Source organism: Podarcis liolepis (assembly GCF_965112155.1).
Source record: "Podarcis liolepis genome assembly, chromosome: 8".
Taxonomy (NCBI): Eukaryota; Metazoa; Chordata; class Lepidosauria; order Squamata; family Lacertidae; genus Podarcis; species Podarcis liolepis.
The window spans coordinates 44184658-44201335 of record NC_139560.1 but is presented as its reverse complement, the minus strand read 5'-3'; the positions used below and the strand labels follow the sequence as shown (position 1 = coordinate 44201335).

The 16678-nt window shown below is 40.1% G+C and overlaps 1 protein-coding gene across 10 annotated transcripts in view; it reads right to left on the bottom strand.

Annotated features, from left to right (window-relative positions):
• KCTD1 (potassium channel tetramerization domain containing 1) overlaps nt 1-16678 on the bottom strand; it is a 76499-nt gene that overhangs the window by 25354 nt on the left and 34467 nt on the right. For 5 of the 10 annotated variants that reach the window (XR_014529282.1, XM_083517758.1, XM_083517752.1 and 2 more), the window contains exon 2: nt 1217-1395. Coding sequence is in view for 9 of the 10 variants with exons in the window: in XM_083517758.1 (XP_083373884.1) it covers nt 1217-1395 (179 nt within the window). In the remaining variant the exon portion in view is untranslated. Of the gene's footprint in view, nt 1-1216; nt 1396-1793; nt 3638-16678 lie in introns of those variants that run through there. The other 5 variants (XM_083517755.1, XM_083517754.1, XM_083517756.1 and 2 more) reach the window with 3 other exon arrangements.

Genomic DNA, 16678 nt, shown 5'->3' with positions numbered 1-16678 from the left:
CCGGAACAGATTCCGTTCAACTTCCAAGGTACATCTGTATATACTATTTAATCATCAGCATATCTTAGTGGAACATGTAAAAATAACGCACATAGAGAATCATACCTTTAGAAATAATTATGAAATCTAACTTTAACTCAAATGCTGCCTTAAAATGCCTGCTAAAACAAGAAAGTCTTTGCCATGCACCTGAATTTTGCAAGGTGGGTGCCTATTTAATCTGAGGTGGGCCTACTACACTGAATGCATGGCGCCTAACAAACAGTTGGACCTGATTAAGCAAGGAGGACCCAAAAGTAAAATGTGACTTCCACATGCATATTCCCTGCTGAATCAGAAACTGAAATGCCAATTGATACTGTGCACATAATTCTAGTCACCAATCACTACTTGCAGGAAGCATGTGGGAGGTCTGAAACTAGGCTTCACTCCCACAGACTAAATTACTAGTGCTGTCAAAGATGACAGTGATGATCATCTGATTGGCATACTCAAATCGCTGTTTGCGATTTCAGTCATTGAGTCTATAAAAAAAATAATCTGAAGGTTTTAGAAACCTATTACTCAAGCCCTACTCTAGACCAACAGTACTCACCAGAGTACTGTAAGTACATAAAATTTGCAGTTACCCAGGTAACTTGTTTCCTTTAAAATGAAAGAAGATTACATTAAAATTAGCAAAGATGCATCATTTGTTCAGGTGCATGTCAGTAAATGCTTTTGTCCAGGACTATGTACATGTTTATTATGTAGCAAATATTTGTCTAAAAATGTAATTATTTTATGTTTTAATTGTTCAGATACACCCTCTATCTGAGATTCTGATGGCAGAAAATTCCTCCCTCTTCCAGATCCAAAAGAAAGCCAACCCCCTTCTAAAGCAGATGATTCAAATGCTAAGTTGGAACCCATTATTCTGAGGTGATATTGTGTAGAAGGACTGACAAAATTTCAACAGAAAGTGTCAAAGAAAAACAGCAAAAAAATCTGGTTTATGAGTGATGTGGGTCAGTTACTCGTGGGTTCTGGGTAGAGAAACAAAATCCACTGGTGTGTTTCATCTAGCAAAATCCTTTCCAACTACGACTTTACGTGTATGGATTCACCTTCAAGTGAAGTGGTTTTGCACCAAGTAAGAAGGTTACAGAGGTCAGAGGATAGAAGTGAGTAAATTAACAAGGCTGCCAGAGACATGCAACATAGTCCTTAGAATTACCTTGAATCAGGATATTTAGTAAGTGTGGCCAAGCTGCTGGTATACATGTGCCCACCCACATCAATATGTACCGGTGCATTGGATTTTGTGAGCTGGGCTGGCGTGGGGATTCCTTGATTGTTCAAAGGAGATGCAGGGGACCTAGTGATCAGAGGTCTTGACATATTGGGCCGACTGTCCTGTGAAAAGACACAAACACCATTAGGATTTTGAGTTTCTATTTTAGAAAAGCCAACAACACAGCTAAGTTCACATTTAAGACTGAAGAAAACATCACCAGCACCAAACCTCAGTCTCCATCTTTAAATAAAGCTCAGGAAGTCAGTTAAACTTGAATCTAGTTACATTGCAAGCTAGGGGGGGAAATATATAAAGACTGTTCTTTGAACACACTCTATGGAAAAGCAGTATTTTCAAACTTCTGTTTAAAAATGAAAACTAGCTCATACTTCAGAGCTAGATTAAGTCACTAATAATGACAAAGATCAGAAAATACAAAGGGAGAGGAGAGAAGCAGGATTTTGCTATGTCCCAAACCCACCTATGCGCTATGCAGTTAAAATAGGTAAATACAAACCCTCAGCTCTTCCATTCTGCCAACTCTTCTCTTGAATTTCCAATTCACATATCACGCAAACAGAAGAGGAAACACCTGGACTAGCCAACTGTTCATGTACTGTAAAACACGGGGCACCGAGAGCCTTTGAGAAAGACATTTTCCATGTAAATATTATACAAGTTGTGACAGATGCCCCTCTGCACCCAAAGAGGCTGCTATCCCCAGAGCAGCTTCCTGAAGAAATCTCCAAAAAGGAGCACCACAAGCAGATGCAGATGAAACAAACGCCTCAGTCAAACTGGAAATGCAATGTCAGTAAACTGCAAGCGCTAGCCCTGTGCAAAGAGTCAGGGTGGGGCAGAGCGAAGCAAAGCATTTTGCTGAAGCCAGCAAGGCAGACCAGTTTCAAAATTCTGGAATGTAAACAAAACAAAACCTGGGCACATTTCTAAGGCAACGGCACTTCCTCTTACCATATTCACTCAAGGATGTAGCTGGGATATACCAACTGAGGATACAGAATACTCCCCAGATTTTTTGTTTAGGGTTGTACGCATATTATCAGCAATAACCTGTGAGGGCTCAACTAATCAGACAGGCATAGGGTTGCACTGTTAATCCCAATTACCCATCATAAAATGAGAACAACCCCACAGAGTTATTAGGATTATTGGGCCATTGGGATAAGCACTGTAAATCATTTTGCATATAAAGGGGCTAAGAGGCTGATAAAATTAGAATGAGCTTCTCCAGAGTATTTATAGTTCTACACAGCGGAGAACAAATATAATATTAAACCATTTCCATTTGTTAGAGGCCCAAACATTGTATTACCACATCATTTTAAAAGATGAATCTATACCTGACCATTTAAAATATTCTTTCACTAAAACGGCTGGACATTATTCAATATTTGTGATGTCTGCTTAAGTCTGCCTGAACCATTTGGATCATTCACAGCAAAAAGAGGCAACTGCATATACTGTACTGGACAATGTAACTGAGCATACTAACTTATGCCTGACATAAGATAACACTTAAGTGAAAAAAATATTTAAATCTACTACATTCCTTCAAAACAGTAGCTCAAACTTAAAAAGAACAACATGAGAGATTTTTAAATTGAAACTAGGTTTAAGGGTCAGAGTTTGAAGAATGCATTCAAGCTTCTTGGATGTTGGGCCCAGACAATAAGGTCCAAAGGACAGCAAACAGAGCAATAATGTAAGCAAAGAAAGGGAGTTAAGATGTGACTTCTATCATTGTTATTTGAAGAATGCTATGTTCTTAGGATTTGGAAAGGCTGGAAGCCCTACTTGGAGAACAACAAAAACAGGTCTACGCATCCCACAACCACCTTGAGTGGGACGACTGTACATTCTTTTAACATAATGCTAGGAAAGAGAGAAGAAAATAAAATGTTTAGGAGATGGCTACAGATAAAATGAAGAGTTTGGGAATATAACAAATAATAGCTTTGTGGAGTATATGAAACATACTGTGGGTTGTATCCAATGCTAGTCCTACTCAGAGTAGACCCATTGAAACTAATAGGCACAACTAATCAGTTCCATAATTTTTAATGGGTTTACTCTGAGTTGAATACAGCTCTGTATGATTTTCTTTATGATTTCCCCCCATATCTATTATAATTTGGAATACAATAGAGTCAAAAAGACTTTAAAGAAAATATTTTCATAAAGGAAATCTGGCATGTTCTAATGTATCATCTCCCTCAGGTTCCTTACTAGAACTTTAACAGCAGGTGTTAGTTCTGAAAAATGACTCTCTTTAAAGGTCAGACACAAGTGGGAAAGTACAGTATATCCTATATTATAAAATCTAACCCGATTGTTCACTATAGGACATGAAACTGGACTCTCTACCTTTAATAAACAACACAACTTTAAAACATAGCTCACAACATTCAAGTTTACTATAACTCCTTACTAGAAAGCACTCCTTTCCCTGACAAATATGTCTGGCTGATATTTGTTGGGCTTATTTCACAGCAGGGGGGACGACGACCTGTGGCTCTTCAGATGCTGTTGAACTAAAACTCCTGCCATCATTGACCATGCTGACTAGGGAAGATGGGAGCTGCAGCCTAACAACATCCAGAGAGCCACAGGTTCCCTGTCTCTGGCTTATAGCAAAGGAACAGGTGAGAGATCCCAATAATTGCATTGAACATGTACTATGAGCCACCTTTCTAAGCAGAACACTAAACCCTTCAAATGGGGGGTGGAGAGAGAGAGACAGAGCCAAAGCAACACTCTCCTGAGGTGTACTGACAAATCATCCATTTAAGGTATCTGCCTCTCCTGATTTCATACAACTTCAGGAGTTGTAAGAGAAGGGGAGAGCCATGTGTTCAACAGAATGACAATCTCATCAATGATTTTGCCATTACTGGTAAGCAACATTTTGTATGAAGTCTGGAAAGGTTTTTCCATTAAAGTAGTACATGCAAATGCCCTTATCATGCTAGTGCAATATGCAAGACACATATCATTTTGCAAAAACAGAGACTGGATAAGTCTGGAATGAAATATGAAATAATGCATCTGAAATTTTATACATGGTGTCAGTTAATAGGAAAATGCATACTTTAGGAATGGCACTACTACAGAAATTCACAAACAGCACCTCACCTTGATTATCATTCCCAAAATTCTGAATGCTTTAAAATTATGCAATGCTTTCATTGAGGCCCAGTGTGCACATGCATCCTGGGAGTTCTGGTATGTGTTTTTTTAATGTGGATGCAACATTCATTCTGCACTTTTGTGACACTTTAAAATACTGTCCTAGCTGAACCTATTTCTCTTTCTTGCAATGTTTCTAAAATACCGTATATGTGCACATAAGTAGGTACTACAATTATTTGTCCAGCTTAAGAACACTACAAGTGATGCAATCTTGATCTTGATCAAATAGACACGCACACAAATATGTATAAATGTGTTTTCACAACTTAAAATACCTCAAATGCCATGCTGCACTGACCCTCAGATAAATATGCAAATATACCTGACCAGATCCAGTGCTCTCATGCAGGTATTATGTAATGCATGCAGTTTCTGATGAATTTCATCATCTCCCTGAATCTTCTAAGAGAAATCAATTCAATACAGTATTTAGCAGAAAGGTTTTGAGCCACTATTTTTCAGTTTATTTCAGTACCAACAGAGCCAAATATCTACCAACAAAAGTCTTTTCTCATACAAATGTGTGTTTGTGACCTCAAATTTTCCTTTTCTACTGATGCTAGTTTCTTAAAACCCTTAATGCTCAAATGTTACCAACACTCATATACTACTATTTTGTATTGTGGTGTTTTGCTTTCCTTTTAAGTTTCAAATTAATTCTTACAACATTCCTGTGATACTTCAATATTATTATCCCCATATCACAGGTGTGTGTGAGAGAGAGAGAGAGAGGGAAAACATGGGAGGAGCCTGATAGTCAAGGACCATCATCATTTATATTTTGGAAGCTAGAAACAGCAGGATTCTTATGAACGCTACAGAATAAAAATGAATTAAAACTTAATGGAAAGTAACTCCTTCACTTTCTGTAGGTTCGCATGATGCTAGAATCTGAGTCAATTGCTGTAACCATTTCTTCAATTGTTTCCTGTGTACCATGTATGAAATAGTTCTCTCCACTGCTACTGCAAACACAAACTTATGAAATAACTCATTTTCAGGAATGAAGAACTCCAAATCACTGCAAATATGATGTCAAAATATGAACTGAATACATCTGTAGGAATGCAGAAAAACGTTGCAATGGTCCTAGACAAATTCTCTCCCTATCCCTGTGTGTGAAAAGCTATTTTTTTAAAAAACACAACAGAAGCAATTCCAAAGCCATGTGATCGGCTTCAAATCAACTTGATTTATACATTTGCACTAACACTTATTTATACAAATTAGCAACATGACTGTTCCTAACCAAACTGCACCACAGCTGTTCCTACTAGAACAAAATGCACATGAAAAAGCTCTTCTTAAGAATCACTATACGTACAATACTTTCAATTATGTATGCACACTGAAACCTAAATATCCTGCAACAGGATATTGTATGCCATTCCTATAACTTAGAAAAAAAATATCTATACATATAATTAAATAAATATATCTTCAACATGTTCCCTGAGATGTCAACAAAATATTTAAGAACTAACTGCATATGATACTTCTCCCAGTCCTGCCCATAATCATTATGGAGTCTCTGGTACAAAACTGCTGCAACCTGATACACCTACAGTATTTTTACATTCATATCCTGCTTGTAGACTTCCATAGGCATCTGGCTAACTCCTGTGAGATACATGGGCCTTGGGTCTGATTCAGCAGGGCTCTTATAATGCTTTTGAACTTTTACTTACTCACACTTTTTAAAGGCATAATATACAAAGTAGCACACCTCTGTACACAAACTCATGCAACATTAGGATAACAACCATAACTTACTGCATGTAGTATGACAACACAGCTGGCACTCTAACTTTTGTGTTCTCTAATATGGACATATATATATATACGACTAGCAGCATATGTATTTTAAGATGACCATCCACTGATATTTTCTGTTTTGTAAATTTGTAATAAAATAACATCGATCAATGGCAACATCTTTTGAAAAGTTACTTTGGGAAATAATAGAAATGTGCCAAAATTTTCAGACTCATACATTTGCAATGCCACATATGGGGAAATGCCGGGTGCACCCGCAACCCAGCAACCCCGGCCAGAATGGCTAATGATCAGAGATGATGGGAACTGTAGTGCAACAACCTCTCAAGGGCCATAAGTTACCCATCCCTGCGCTATATACGAATTGTCAGGTGGTACAAAGTCATACCGTCCTCATTCTGAATCCCAGGCCCACTCTAGCCATGCCAGATTCCAGAGATATGGAATGACACATCTTAAGCATGCATTCCATCAACAACAGTGATATCTATGCTCCTATACACATTCAAATGCTCATTCAAATGTGCATTCCAGTATTCAACAAGCCTGACTGACGCTTCTCATTTTCGTGCGCTGAGTGCAGCAAAAGAGGAACTTTCAGCCTTGTTGCAACAGGGTCAAATATCCTTCTCCCACAAACACTTTCACGTCCTTTCAAATACCACTCCCCCAATTCCCCAATGAAAGGGTAGTTTTGTAGGACACGAAATAATTCAGGATATTTGATCCCCAAGTTTTGACACAGCTCCAGGAAACAATATTTGCGGGGGTGGGGTCAGAGAGCGAATACCTGATTGTTCTTGACTTGTGCCAAGGTAGTTCACTCTTCCAGGTTTTGACAAAAGTGATTGCTTTCTTTTGTCTGCACTTACGAAGAACAGAAGTACTGAATTATTTCTTTTGGAACTTGAGCGGCACATTCCCTTGGGATTGTTCCAGATCATCTACCTAACAGCAAGGAGAAGCTAACACCCATCGTAAAACTTTCGGAAGGCGCATTAGATGTTTATTCTCCCCTTGGCAATTTCACCCTCAGAAGTGAAAAAAAAACACCACCGCCAATTGCCATCTTTGCTGAGAGAGCACAGATATAATTTCACCCTGGGAAAGTTGCAGGTTTGGACACTCTGGGGTGACAAGACACCTCACCTTTACAATCCAGTGGCTCTTTTGAATCAGAGTTTGGCCAGTGATATAAAAGCAACCCATCCCCTTGAAACTGCCAGCCTCTTCTTTTATCAGCTTTAAAAAATATATGTATTCAAACATCTAAAATACTTAGAAATTCAGCACTATCATCTTGACATAATGCACATATACTACAAAGACATACTGTACTATACTACAGAGACATACATGTATGCTACAGAGACATAGTGTATTAACTAGTGAATAAAACTTGTGTTCTACAAGAATAGGTATCCTCCTGACTAACATTGCAAATGCTTCCGAGTTACACAAGCCCATACGTATGGTAGTTCAGAATTACGTGCGTCACGCATTTATTAAAAGTATTTTTAACCTGCTCTTCTGCTCAAAAAGTACCGGCAACCCCCGTTTTGCGTGCATTCAAAGAACATGCAACCTTGCATGTGTGGGTCATTTTTGGAACTGGAAGAAGGCACAATGGAGGCTGGATGTAACAGGCAGGCATATGCATGCTCTGCAGGAGCGCACAGTGACTTGTAACACAACCCCCATGCAAATCAGGTGTTGCCTGTACCTCAGACCAGCTCATAATGATCAGTAATAAGGCCATCCCTACCCTCAGGCTCATAATCTTAAAAAACAAAAAACAAAAAACCACAACACAAAAGGTTAAGGGATTGGGAGCAAGGCTGGAAAAGGCAAACAGACTAAGTACAGATGCATTTCTCTCCATTATGGAAAGAAACACCAGGGACCCCAAATGGATTTTGTGGGCTGGTGAACTGCAGGTGAATCGTGGCCTCATGTCCGCCCCCCACTCCACAATCTATTAGCAAGAACTGCTGCTTATGCACATGTATTAACTTAGCCTAGCCTACCCCCACAGGGCTGCTATTCCTAATATTTATTTGATTTCTTAGCTGCCCATCACTGTACAGTTTAAAAATAAATTACAGTTACAGGGAGAGGGAGAGGGAGAGGGTGGCTCCTATTGCTAAGATAAAAGGGTGGTAGGTAATGTACACAACTGAGAGTTCCTGAATGCAAAAGCAAGTTACAAATATGTCATTCACAATAGCCCCCTTGCTTTAATTGCAACATTTCATAGTCCTCCTAATCACAGCAAAATACCAAAACAAACAAACAGTTTGCCAACCCTGATAAATAAAAACAAGCAAAAAAGTACTCCCAAGTACGTATGTGCAGTTTCACAAATTTAGCGTTTGAACTACCAACTCTTGGCCTAGCCTACCTCCCAGGGCTGTGGTTAAGATAAAAAAGGGGGTAGGGAGAAGGGAAAGAAAAGGTACACAGCCTGGAGCTCCCAGGAGAAAAATCAAGATACAAAATGCACAACAAGTGGCAACAAATATGTGCAGTTTCACAGCTCTCAGCAAAACTCATGCACAAAACATTTTGCCAACTCTGATAAACAAACAGAACTACTACTGTGTTATGGTACAGTCCCTAGATGAACAGTAACCTTGCTGCAGCTGCAAAGTGTTTGCAGATTCATTTCACATTTTTGTTTATGCTGATTGTATATTAATAAATAACAGCCCAGTGATGACAAGCAGAATAGTAGTGACTGGGTGGAAAACAGAAAAAGCAGGGTGGGAATCACTACTTTTTTTAGTAGGAAGGAAGCCTCATTTATTTCAAGGAAATTGCTTTTGAGTAGACCATACCAAAATAAGCAAATTAGGTTTTACTCTGTAAAGGCAGCCCATTTGGGGGTGAAGAAAATATTGGGGACATGTATCTTCAGTATCTTCGTCCATCCTGCATATAGCAGGAACTACTAGTCTCTCCTACTCTCTTGTACTGCTCTGGGAGAACCTCCTCCCAAGTACCAGGTGAAGGTGGTCCACATACCTTTCTTTAATTGCTCAGCAATGGTGATTAAGCATCCTAAGTAATGGTGTTTACTGCTAATTGCTGCACCCTTAAAGCTGCCTCTGCTTTCTAACTTTCTTCAGAAGTATTTGATTGACTTTTCTTTTTTTTTGTAAATGAAAAAAAGAAAATCAAGAGAGAGGAGCCCCTGCTGGCTCATAGTCGGTACATGTGTATCCCCTGTAACCCCCTCCCCCTGTCAGCAGCCCTAGAGGAAAATAGCAGCTATGATGAGTTAAACGTCCACAAGGAAATGCAAACTTGCATAAAGAAAAAAGCAGCCTACTAGGATTAGAATTTTGTGCACATAATGTGAAGAGAAATCATGTCCTTTTGATGTTCATAAATGCCATTTAAAATAAAGGTTAGTTTCAATATAATGAAATCATGACACTTTACACGCAGACACGGAGGTATGTTGAGTTTTTTCCATATGGATTCAGGAAAGCAGACTTAGGAGGTTGTAAAAGACCCGTCTTCACCCTTTGTAGAAGAACCGCTCCTCAAATCCTAAAAGCCACAGAAGCATGGAAATGGTGCCTGAGAAGAGTGGCATGCAGGCAGTAGGTGTAAAGCTGAGAGGAGAGCAAGCACAAGGCCATGCAGGTCATGCTGCGTTTCATGGGATAAGAAGGCATGCAGTTGTGTTTCACTCAATGTAGCAGTGCTGCAAAGCTCAGAGAGAGCTGGCTTCTGGGTGAACCGTCAACCAAGCTTCAGGTCTGATCCAAGCAACACAACAGAAAGCTTGAATTGTGGAGAGGGTGTGTGTGTGTGTGTGTGTGTGTGTGTGTGTGTGTGTGTTCTGTCATGCTCCTTTCCTCCTCTGAAGCCAGCACACTACGTGGACTGAGGAAAAGGCAAAGAGCTGAATTCTCTCCTGCAGTTCCAATAATACCTTTTCCTACTGTATGCTTTGGAGGGTGTCCCAGAGAAGCAGTGGGAGGGCGCTTTAAACCAACAGGAGGCAACACAGCAGGCCTCCCACCAATCCTATCACTCTAGCCCATCATTCCCTGGTAAGGGAGTTGCAGAGGTGGAAGGGATTGCCCCAAGTAGGTATGTGTGCTATTTATTCCTGCAAAAGCATTCTGGAAGTTCTCCTGCACAAGCCTCAATGAGATCAGCACAAGAAAACCTCTAGGTAGATTGTGCCTCACACATGCATTATCTATTTGTTTAAGCTACCATTTAACATGATCCATACTGTGTGCATAGACTAATCAATCATGTATTATAGTCACTTGAATCTATTTATCTGAAACTGGTGGTTGCCTTAATAAGGTTTTGGTTTTTGGTTTTAAAAACCCCAACTCCACCCCCCCTCCAAACGATACTGTTTTGTTTGGAAGACTTTGTTAATTAGCTCTATTTTCTTATTATTATTTCTGCATTAAATAGGATAAGAGCCAAGTCATGTTGGAGTAGTAATAAGGAATAGGGTTAGCTTGCCAGTGATTTGTGTGAAGGGGCCACAGCTGGGACGGCCAGGAGCAAAATGTGGTCACTGAACTCTGCAGTACCAAACGGTGACCTGCAGCTGAATTCTTTACAACAGGAGTATATTTGCTACTGCAAACAAAAGAACATTTCAGAAGCACATTAGTCTGAGAAAGTGGTTTTTGAGAAGATGAAAGAAAAAAGAAAAGAAAGCATTGCCACTTGAAAACTGCATCACATTGCATACCACGGCACAGTTATGGTGGCAACCCCAGAACATTTCTTTCCAGTGTAATTACTAAACAAGAGGAATGCTACTTTATCTTCAGGGCCTAATTAAATATTACACAAGACACAGAGCTGCCACTGCTCTGCATTGTGTTCCCTGGTAAAATCCTTTATGAATATTTGTTCTGTAAGTTGTGAATAATCGTCCAAGTATATACTAAGGACATTAACTGTATTTTTCTTTTTGTGTATTCTGTTATATAATATTTCAAGAAAGAAAGAATGATTATGATACCCAGTATTTCCCCTGCCCCTCACTTTCCTAACTGCCAATATTCCAAAGCTCAGAAATAGAGCAATAACATTTTTGTCAGGACATTAACTGTATTTTTCTTTTTGTGTATTCTGTTATATAATATTTCAAGAAAGAAAGAATGATTATGATACCCAGTATTTCCCCTGCCCCTCACTTTCCTAACTGCCAATATTCCAAAGCTCAGAAATAGAGCAATAACATTTTTGTCAGTTCCCCCATCCCCATACATACATATAAACACACACCTCAACACATTTATTCATAAAGGGCATACAAAGTAAGCAATAGATCATTTGAATACAAAGGAATCCTAATAAGTATTATGACTGTATGACCAAAGGGAAAATGAGCATCCCTTCCAGTAAAAGCAAATTGTTTGTCAAAACAGAACTTCCATGTGCAGCAATTGTCTATCTGAGGTCAGGTTTTGAATTCCATTTATTTGGTCACAGGATCCTTAGAAGACTGCATTTCCATAAGATCAGCCAAGACCCTCTGCTTTCCTTTTAAAATGTTCTCCCCCACTTTGTGGCTTTTTGTCACCCACCCCTCTCCTTGGTTCTGTGCAAACCCTTTTCAATGAGTTTTGATGTGTATATTTACTCCCAAATAAGCTTCAACAAGATTACTTTCAATTTTATTTTTCTTCGATTACTCATTTTAGGAAATGATAATTTTGTAGTCATTTAAGGTTCCATGTAAGGTGAAAAAATGCTTTTTGCAAGTCTAAAGTAGAAAGTGCCCTTCCATTACAATCCTAATGCAGCTGGGCTGACCAGAGCTTTGCCAGGAAACTGCCTCTGGCAGGAAAAATGCTCTCACACCCCTTACTTTCCTGTGCGTAGATCGTGTATAGTCTGTAAAATGACTCAATGTTGGCTATTTAAACACATTCAAAGTTCTGAAGGGATCATAGAATCATATAATTGTAGAGTTGGAAGGGATGCCAAGGGCCATCTAGTCCAACTGATTCTCTTCCTCAGCTTCCCGCCCCTCCTCCTGTCCCTCCAGAATTTCATTCTCACACAGTAGCAAACCCACAGGGGATCCTATCTTCTGATTCACTGGAGCAGGCATTGCCAAACTCAGCTTTCCAGCTGCTTTGGGACTACAACTCCCATCATCCCTAGCTAACAGGACCAGTAGTATGGGATGATGGGAACTGTAGTCCCAAAACAGCTGGAGGGCTGAGTCTGGGGATGCCTGCTGACTGGAGAGAGCCACGCAGCCTCTCCAGATTTTCTAACTCTCTGTCTCATGTTGTAAATGAGCCTTCTTCAGCTTCATGGGGAAAGGGGAAGGATGGAACTCCTGCTGCCATTCACTTTTTCATCTTTCTCTCTGGCTGAAGCCCAGACATGTTGAGAGGCTGGCAGCCTCAATGGCGCCCCTCTGGAGGCTTCACCCAGGGCAGAAACCCTGGCTAGACCCCCCTCCCCCTAGCTATGGCTCTAGATCAGCAATCATAGCTGCCAAAAGTTGGGAGGGGGGCAGAATCTCACAGCTGGAGCCCAAAATCACAGAAATGTAGAATCATAGAATTGTAGAGATGGAAAATGACATACCATCATGTTTCCCTAGGCTTCAAGTGCAATTATTTGCAGATTTCACAGAACAGGAAGAAGCCAAAAAGCTCCTCCAGCTCTAACACAGGACCCTTCAACTATAGAGTCCAGAGTCCAGACCAACAACAGTGTACTATAAAAGATGGCATGCTCTGGGAAAGCAAAGGGCACAACAATGGCAGGCTACACAATATGGGAAGTCCCAAAGGTGCTTGTAAACAGTCAGTACCACTCATGGCAGAGAGAAAGGAAGCCAGCTCTCTTTGTAGCATTTTTAGAATTACCTGAGGAAGAGCTTGTGGGTGCTTGAAATGTACTGGACGTTTAAAGAGGAATTGCATTTCAGATATTTATAACCAACTTTGGGGGGGCTTTTCCTTTCATTTCTTTGTGTACATCAAATGGCTCCAGATGACTAAAGCAAGTGAGCCAAGACACGTTTCAGGGGATTATTTTATGTTCCTTGAGATAGTTCCTCAAGTCAGGCAATAGGGATTTATATCAAGCCGGTGCAACTTGCAACCCACCAAGCTGAAACTGCCCACCAGCCATATATTGTGGCTTGCCAGGTGCTTGACAACTTCCTTATTTTTGCAGACCTAGGCAAGCAGCAAAACCAGAAGATTTACAGAGCATATTGCATAGCTTGTAAGCTGTGTTTGGATTGGCGGGCCATAGCTTGTGCTGGCCTGATTTATAGCATTCACTGAAACACACACCAATATTTGGATTTTTAGTATTTGATTTAAGATGCTTTTTAATATGAAATATCTATCAGATCTGAAACAATGCACAGATGCTCCCAAGGACCTTCGTGGGTTTCTCTTGCTTCAGTGAACTGTAAATGTGGTTTATCTGTAATAATGCAAGAGTATCTCAAAAACAACTATTTTTGTCTAAGCAACTGAACCGGCTTAATTCATCCTGCCAGACCAATGCAATGCTATAAATAAACTACAGTGACTACAGGTGAAAGCAGGTGAAGCTTCTCTGAAGGCAAGAAATATATGGAGTTATATTTTGCTCATCCCAGAAAATGGATAGGCAGTTTTGGCACAGTGTGCTGCATCCATACAGCAAATCCCTGAACAGAATTAAGGCAAGAATCGGAAAGGGCAGGGGAGGCATCATTTAAGAAGCAAAACAAAGGGCAGAATTTGAAATCAATCAAGGCATCCCAGAGATTTTACAGAAGTAAAAAGAGAATGCTAATCTGCTGTATCAGCCCCTGATGATCATATATATGTTATACTATATACATGGGGGAGGGGAGAGCAGTATATTGGTACAAGAACCATATTCAGGGTTGACCAACCCTTCAAAAACTGCATGCCAAAGTCATCTCCAAACATGCAAACCACACCCATTTGCAGGCACATGGCTAAGGCTCTCTCTCTCTCCCCCCTCTCTCTGTCTCTCTCTGTCTCTCTCTCTCTCTCTCTCTCTCTCTCTCTCTCTCTCTCTCTCTCTCTCACACACACACACACACACACACAGCTTGCTTGCTTGATTGATCAGGTCAATGTCCCTTGTAGTCCAGTATCTTCACAGTAGCCAGCCAGATGCCTGTGGGAGGCCTGAAGCAGGATGCAGGCCCAACACCATCCTACTCACTGGTATTCAGAGTCATGTTGCCTCTGATCATGGAGGATGAACACACACAGAGGCACACAAAGCTTAAGCCTCTCCAAACAGTACAGGTGAGATAAGGTGATTTCTCCTATGGCTGGTGGACCACTTCAAACGCAACTTGCTGCTCCCTACTATATATACCAGGCATCTCCAACCTTTGGCCCTCCAGGTGTTTTGGATTACAATTCCCATCATCCCTGACCACTGGTCCTGTTAGCTAGGGATCATGGGAGTTGTAGGCCAAAACAGCTGGTTTGGCCACAGGACAAACACAGGATGGTCCCCTGCTTTAAAAATGAAGGGGGAAAAAAGGACTGGGATGCAGGATATCCTGCATGCCAATGCTTCAGAGTGTCGATCCTAATTTTCCTGTGATTGTTGTGGCATTCATTCAATGGGACCAGTTTCTCAGTAAGGTTGTGTTCCTCCTCTGACTTCAGAGAAAAATAGCTTAAACTAATGCCCAAATCATTGGAACAGTGCCCAATCACAGAGTGCACATCATCTACAAATCAATTATGGATGTGCTGGACCAGTGTCTTGCCTCAGGAATGGACTGGGTGAGAACCAACAAACTGAAGGTCAATCCAGATAAGACTGAGCCACTGTTAGTGGGTGGTTCCCTAGTCTGGATGGGTGGGAGATCACCTGCTCTTGATCAGGTTACACTTCCTCCAAAGGAGCAGGTTCATAGCTTGGGAGTGCTCCTGGATCCTTTGCTGTGGCTCGAGGCTCAGGTAGGCCACCTGAGTGGCATGGAGTGCCTTCCATAAGCTTTGGCTGGTGGCCCAACTACACCCCTATCTGGACAGGGATAGCCAAACATCTGTTGTCTATGCTCCAGTAACCTCTAGGTTAGATTACTGCAACATGCCTCAGAGGGCTGCCTCTGAAGATGGTTCAGAAACTTCAGCTGGTGCAGAATTCAGCGGTCAGGTTGTTCACTGGGGCAAGATGGTTTGAGCATATTACACCGATCCTGGTCCAGCTGTACTGGCTGCCAATTAATTTCTGGGCCCAATCCAAAGCTCTGGTTTTGACCCATAAAGCCTTAAATGGTTCAGGACCACAATAACTCAATAACAGCCTCTTCCCAGATGAACTGATCCGGACCATGTGATCATCATCTGAGTTTGAAAGATGTCGGCATCTTTGTGTCTGGGTGACTTGCCTAACTAAAACATTTTAAGTTCTGTCACTAGCAGGGTGGATAAAAATCAAGGATTTGAAAAAAATATTTAAAAACCAGATTTTTTTTATTTAAATTGGATTTTTTAAAATAAAATGCTTTTGGAGGAAATTTTTTTTCTAAAGATAGTTTTCTATTTAAGTTACATAATAGTCCAAAGGCTATTCATCGGGAAATAACAATTTGTTTTAAGTTTTTCATGTGTTCTAAAACTCAGTCTAAGTTTTGTTTTTTGTTTTTTAAACTGTTTTAAACCACATCAGTTAACAAACATGGATACATATGCTATAATGTTATTGTTTTAGTTAAATAACTGTTTAAATTGTTTTTAAGGAAATGATTATTTTTCTCCTTACAATAAAGTACAGCAGAAAAATTGTCCAAATATAAACAGTTCAATTATTAAATCTCACAATAATTTCATAATTATCCGTCTTACTGAATAGTGATTTAAATCATGATTTAAACTGATTTGATATAAATCAAATCCACCCTGGTCACTAGGCAGGGAGTTCTGAACACTAAAAGTTTGATTTCTTACAACTGCGGAATGTGTATCATGTGGTACCTGTAACAGTACCAGTTCTACAAACCAAAGGTTATGTATGTGTAGCAGTTAGCTACTTTCATAGCTTTATGTGTTCCAGACTGGAGAAAGGCTCAAATGTAAAAACACAAATTGAGTGATTGAATAAATAAAGTGATCCAGTGTTTCTGTCCTATCATGTTTGGAATTCACGAATTTGCCTATGCAAACAGTGCCTCAGCTGGAAACAGAGGGAAAGTTGGATCTTTTACCATTGACATTCTAGTTTCTCTCCAGAACATAGTGGTGCTGTTCTTATGCTATCGCAGGCATCATTCACACTTAGCTACCAGCTAATACATGTTGTGTGATTTACTGCAAACAATAAATAAAAACATGTCTCAATTACTCTTGCATAATGAAACACAAAATGATATAATGAATCTTCATAATATTTATCTGCTTGCTATATGAG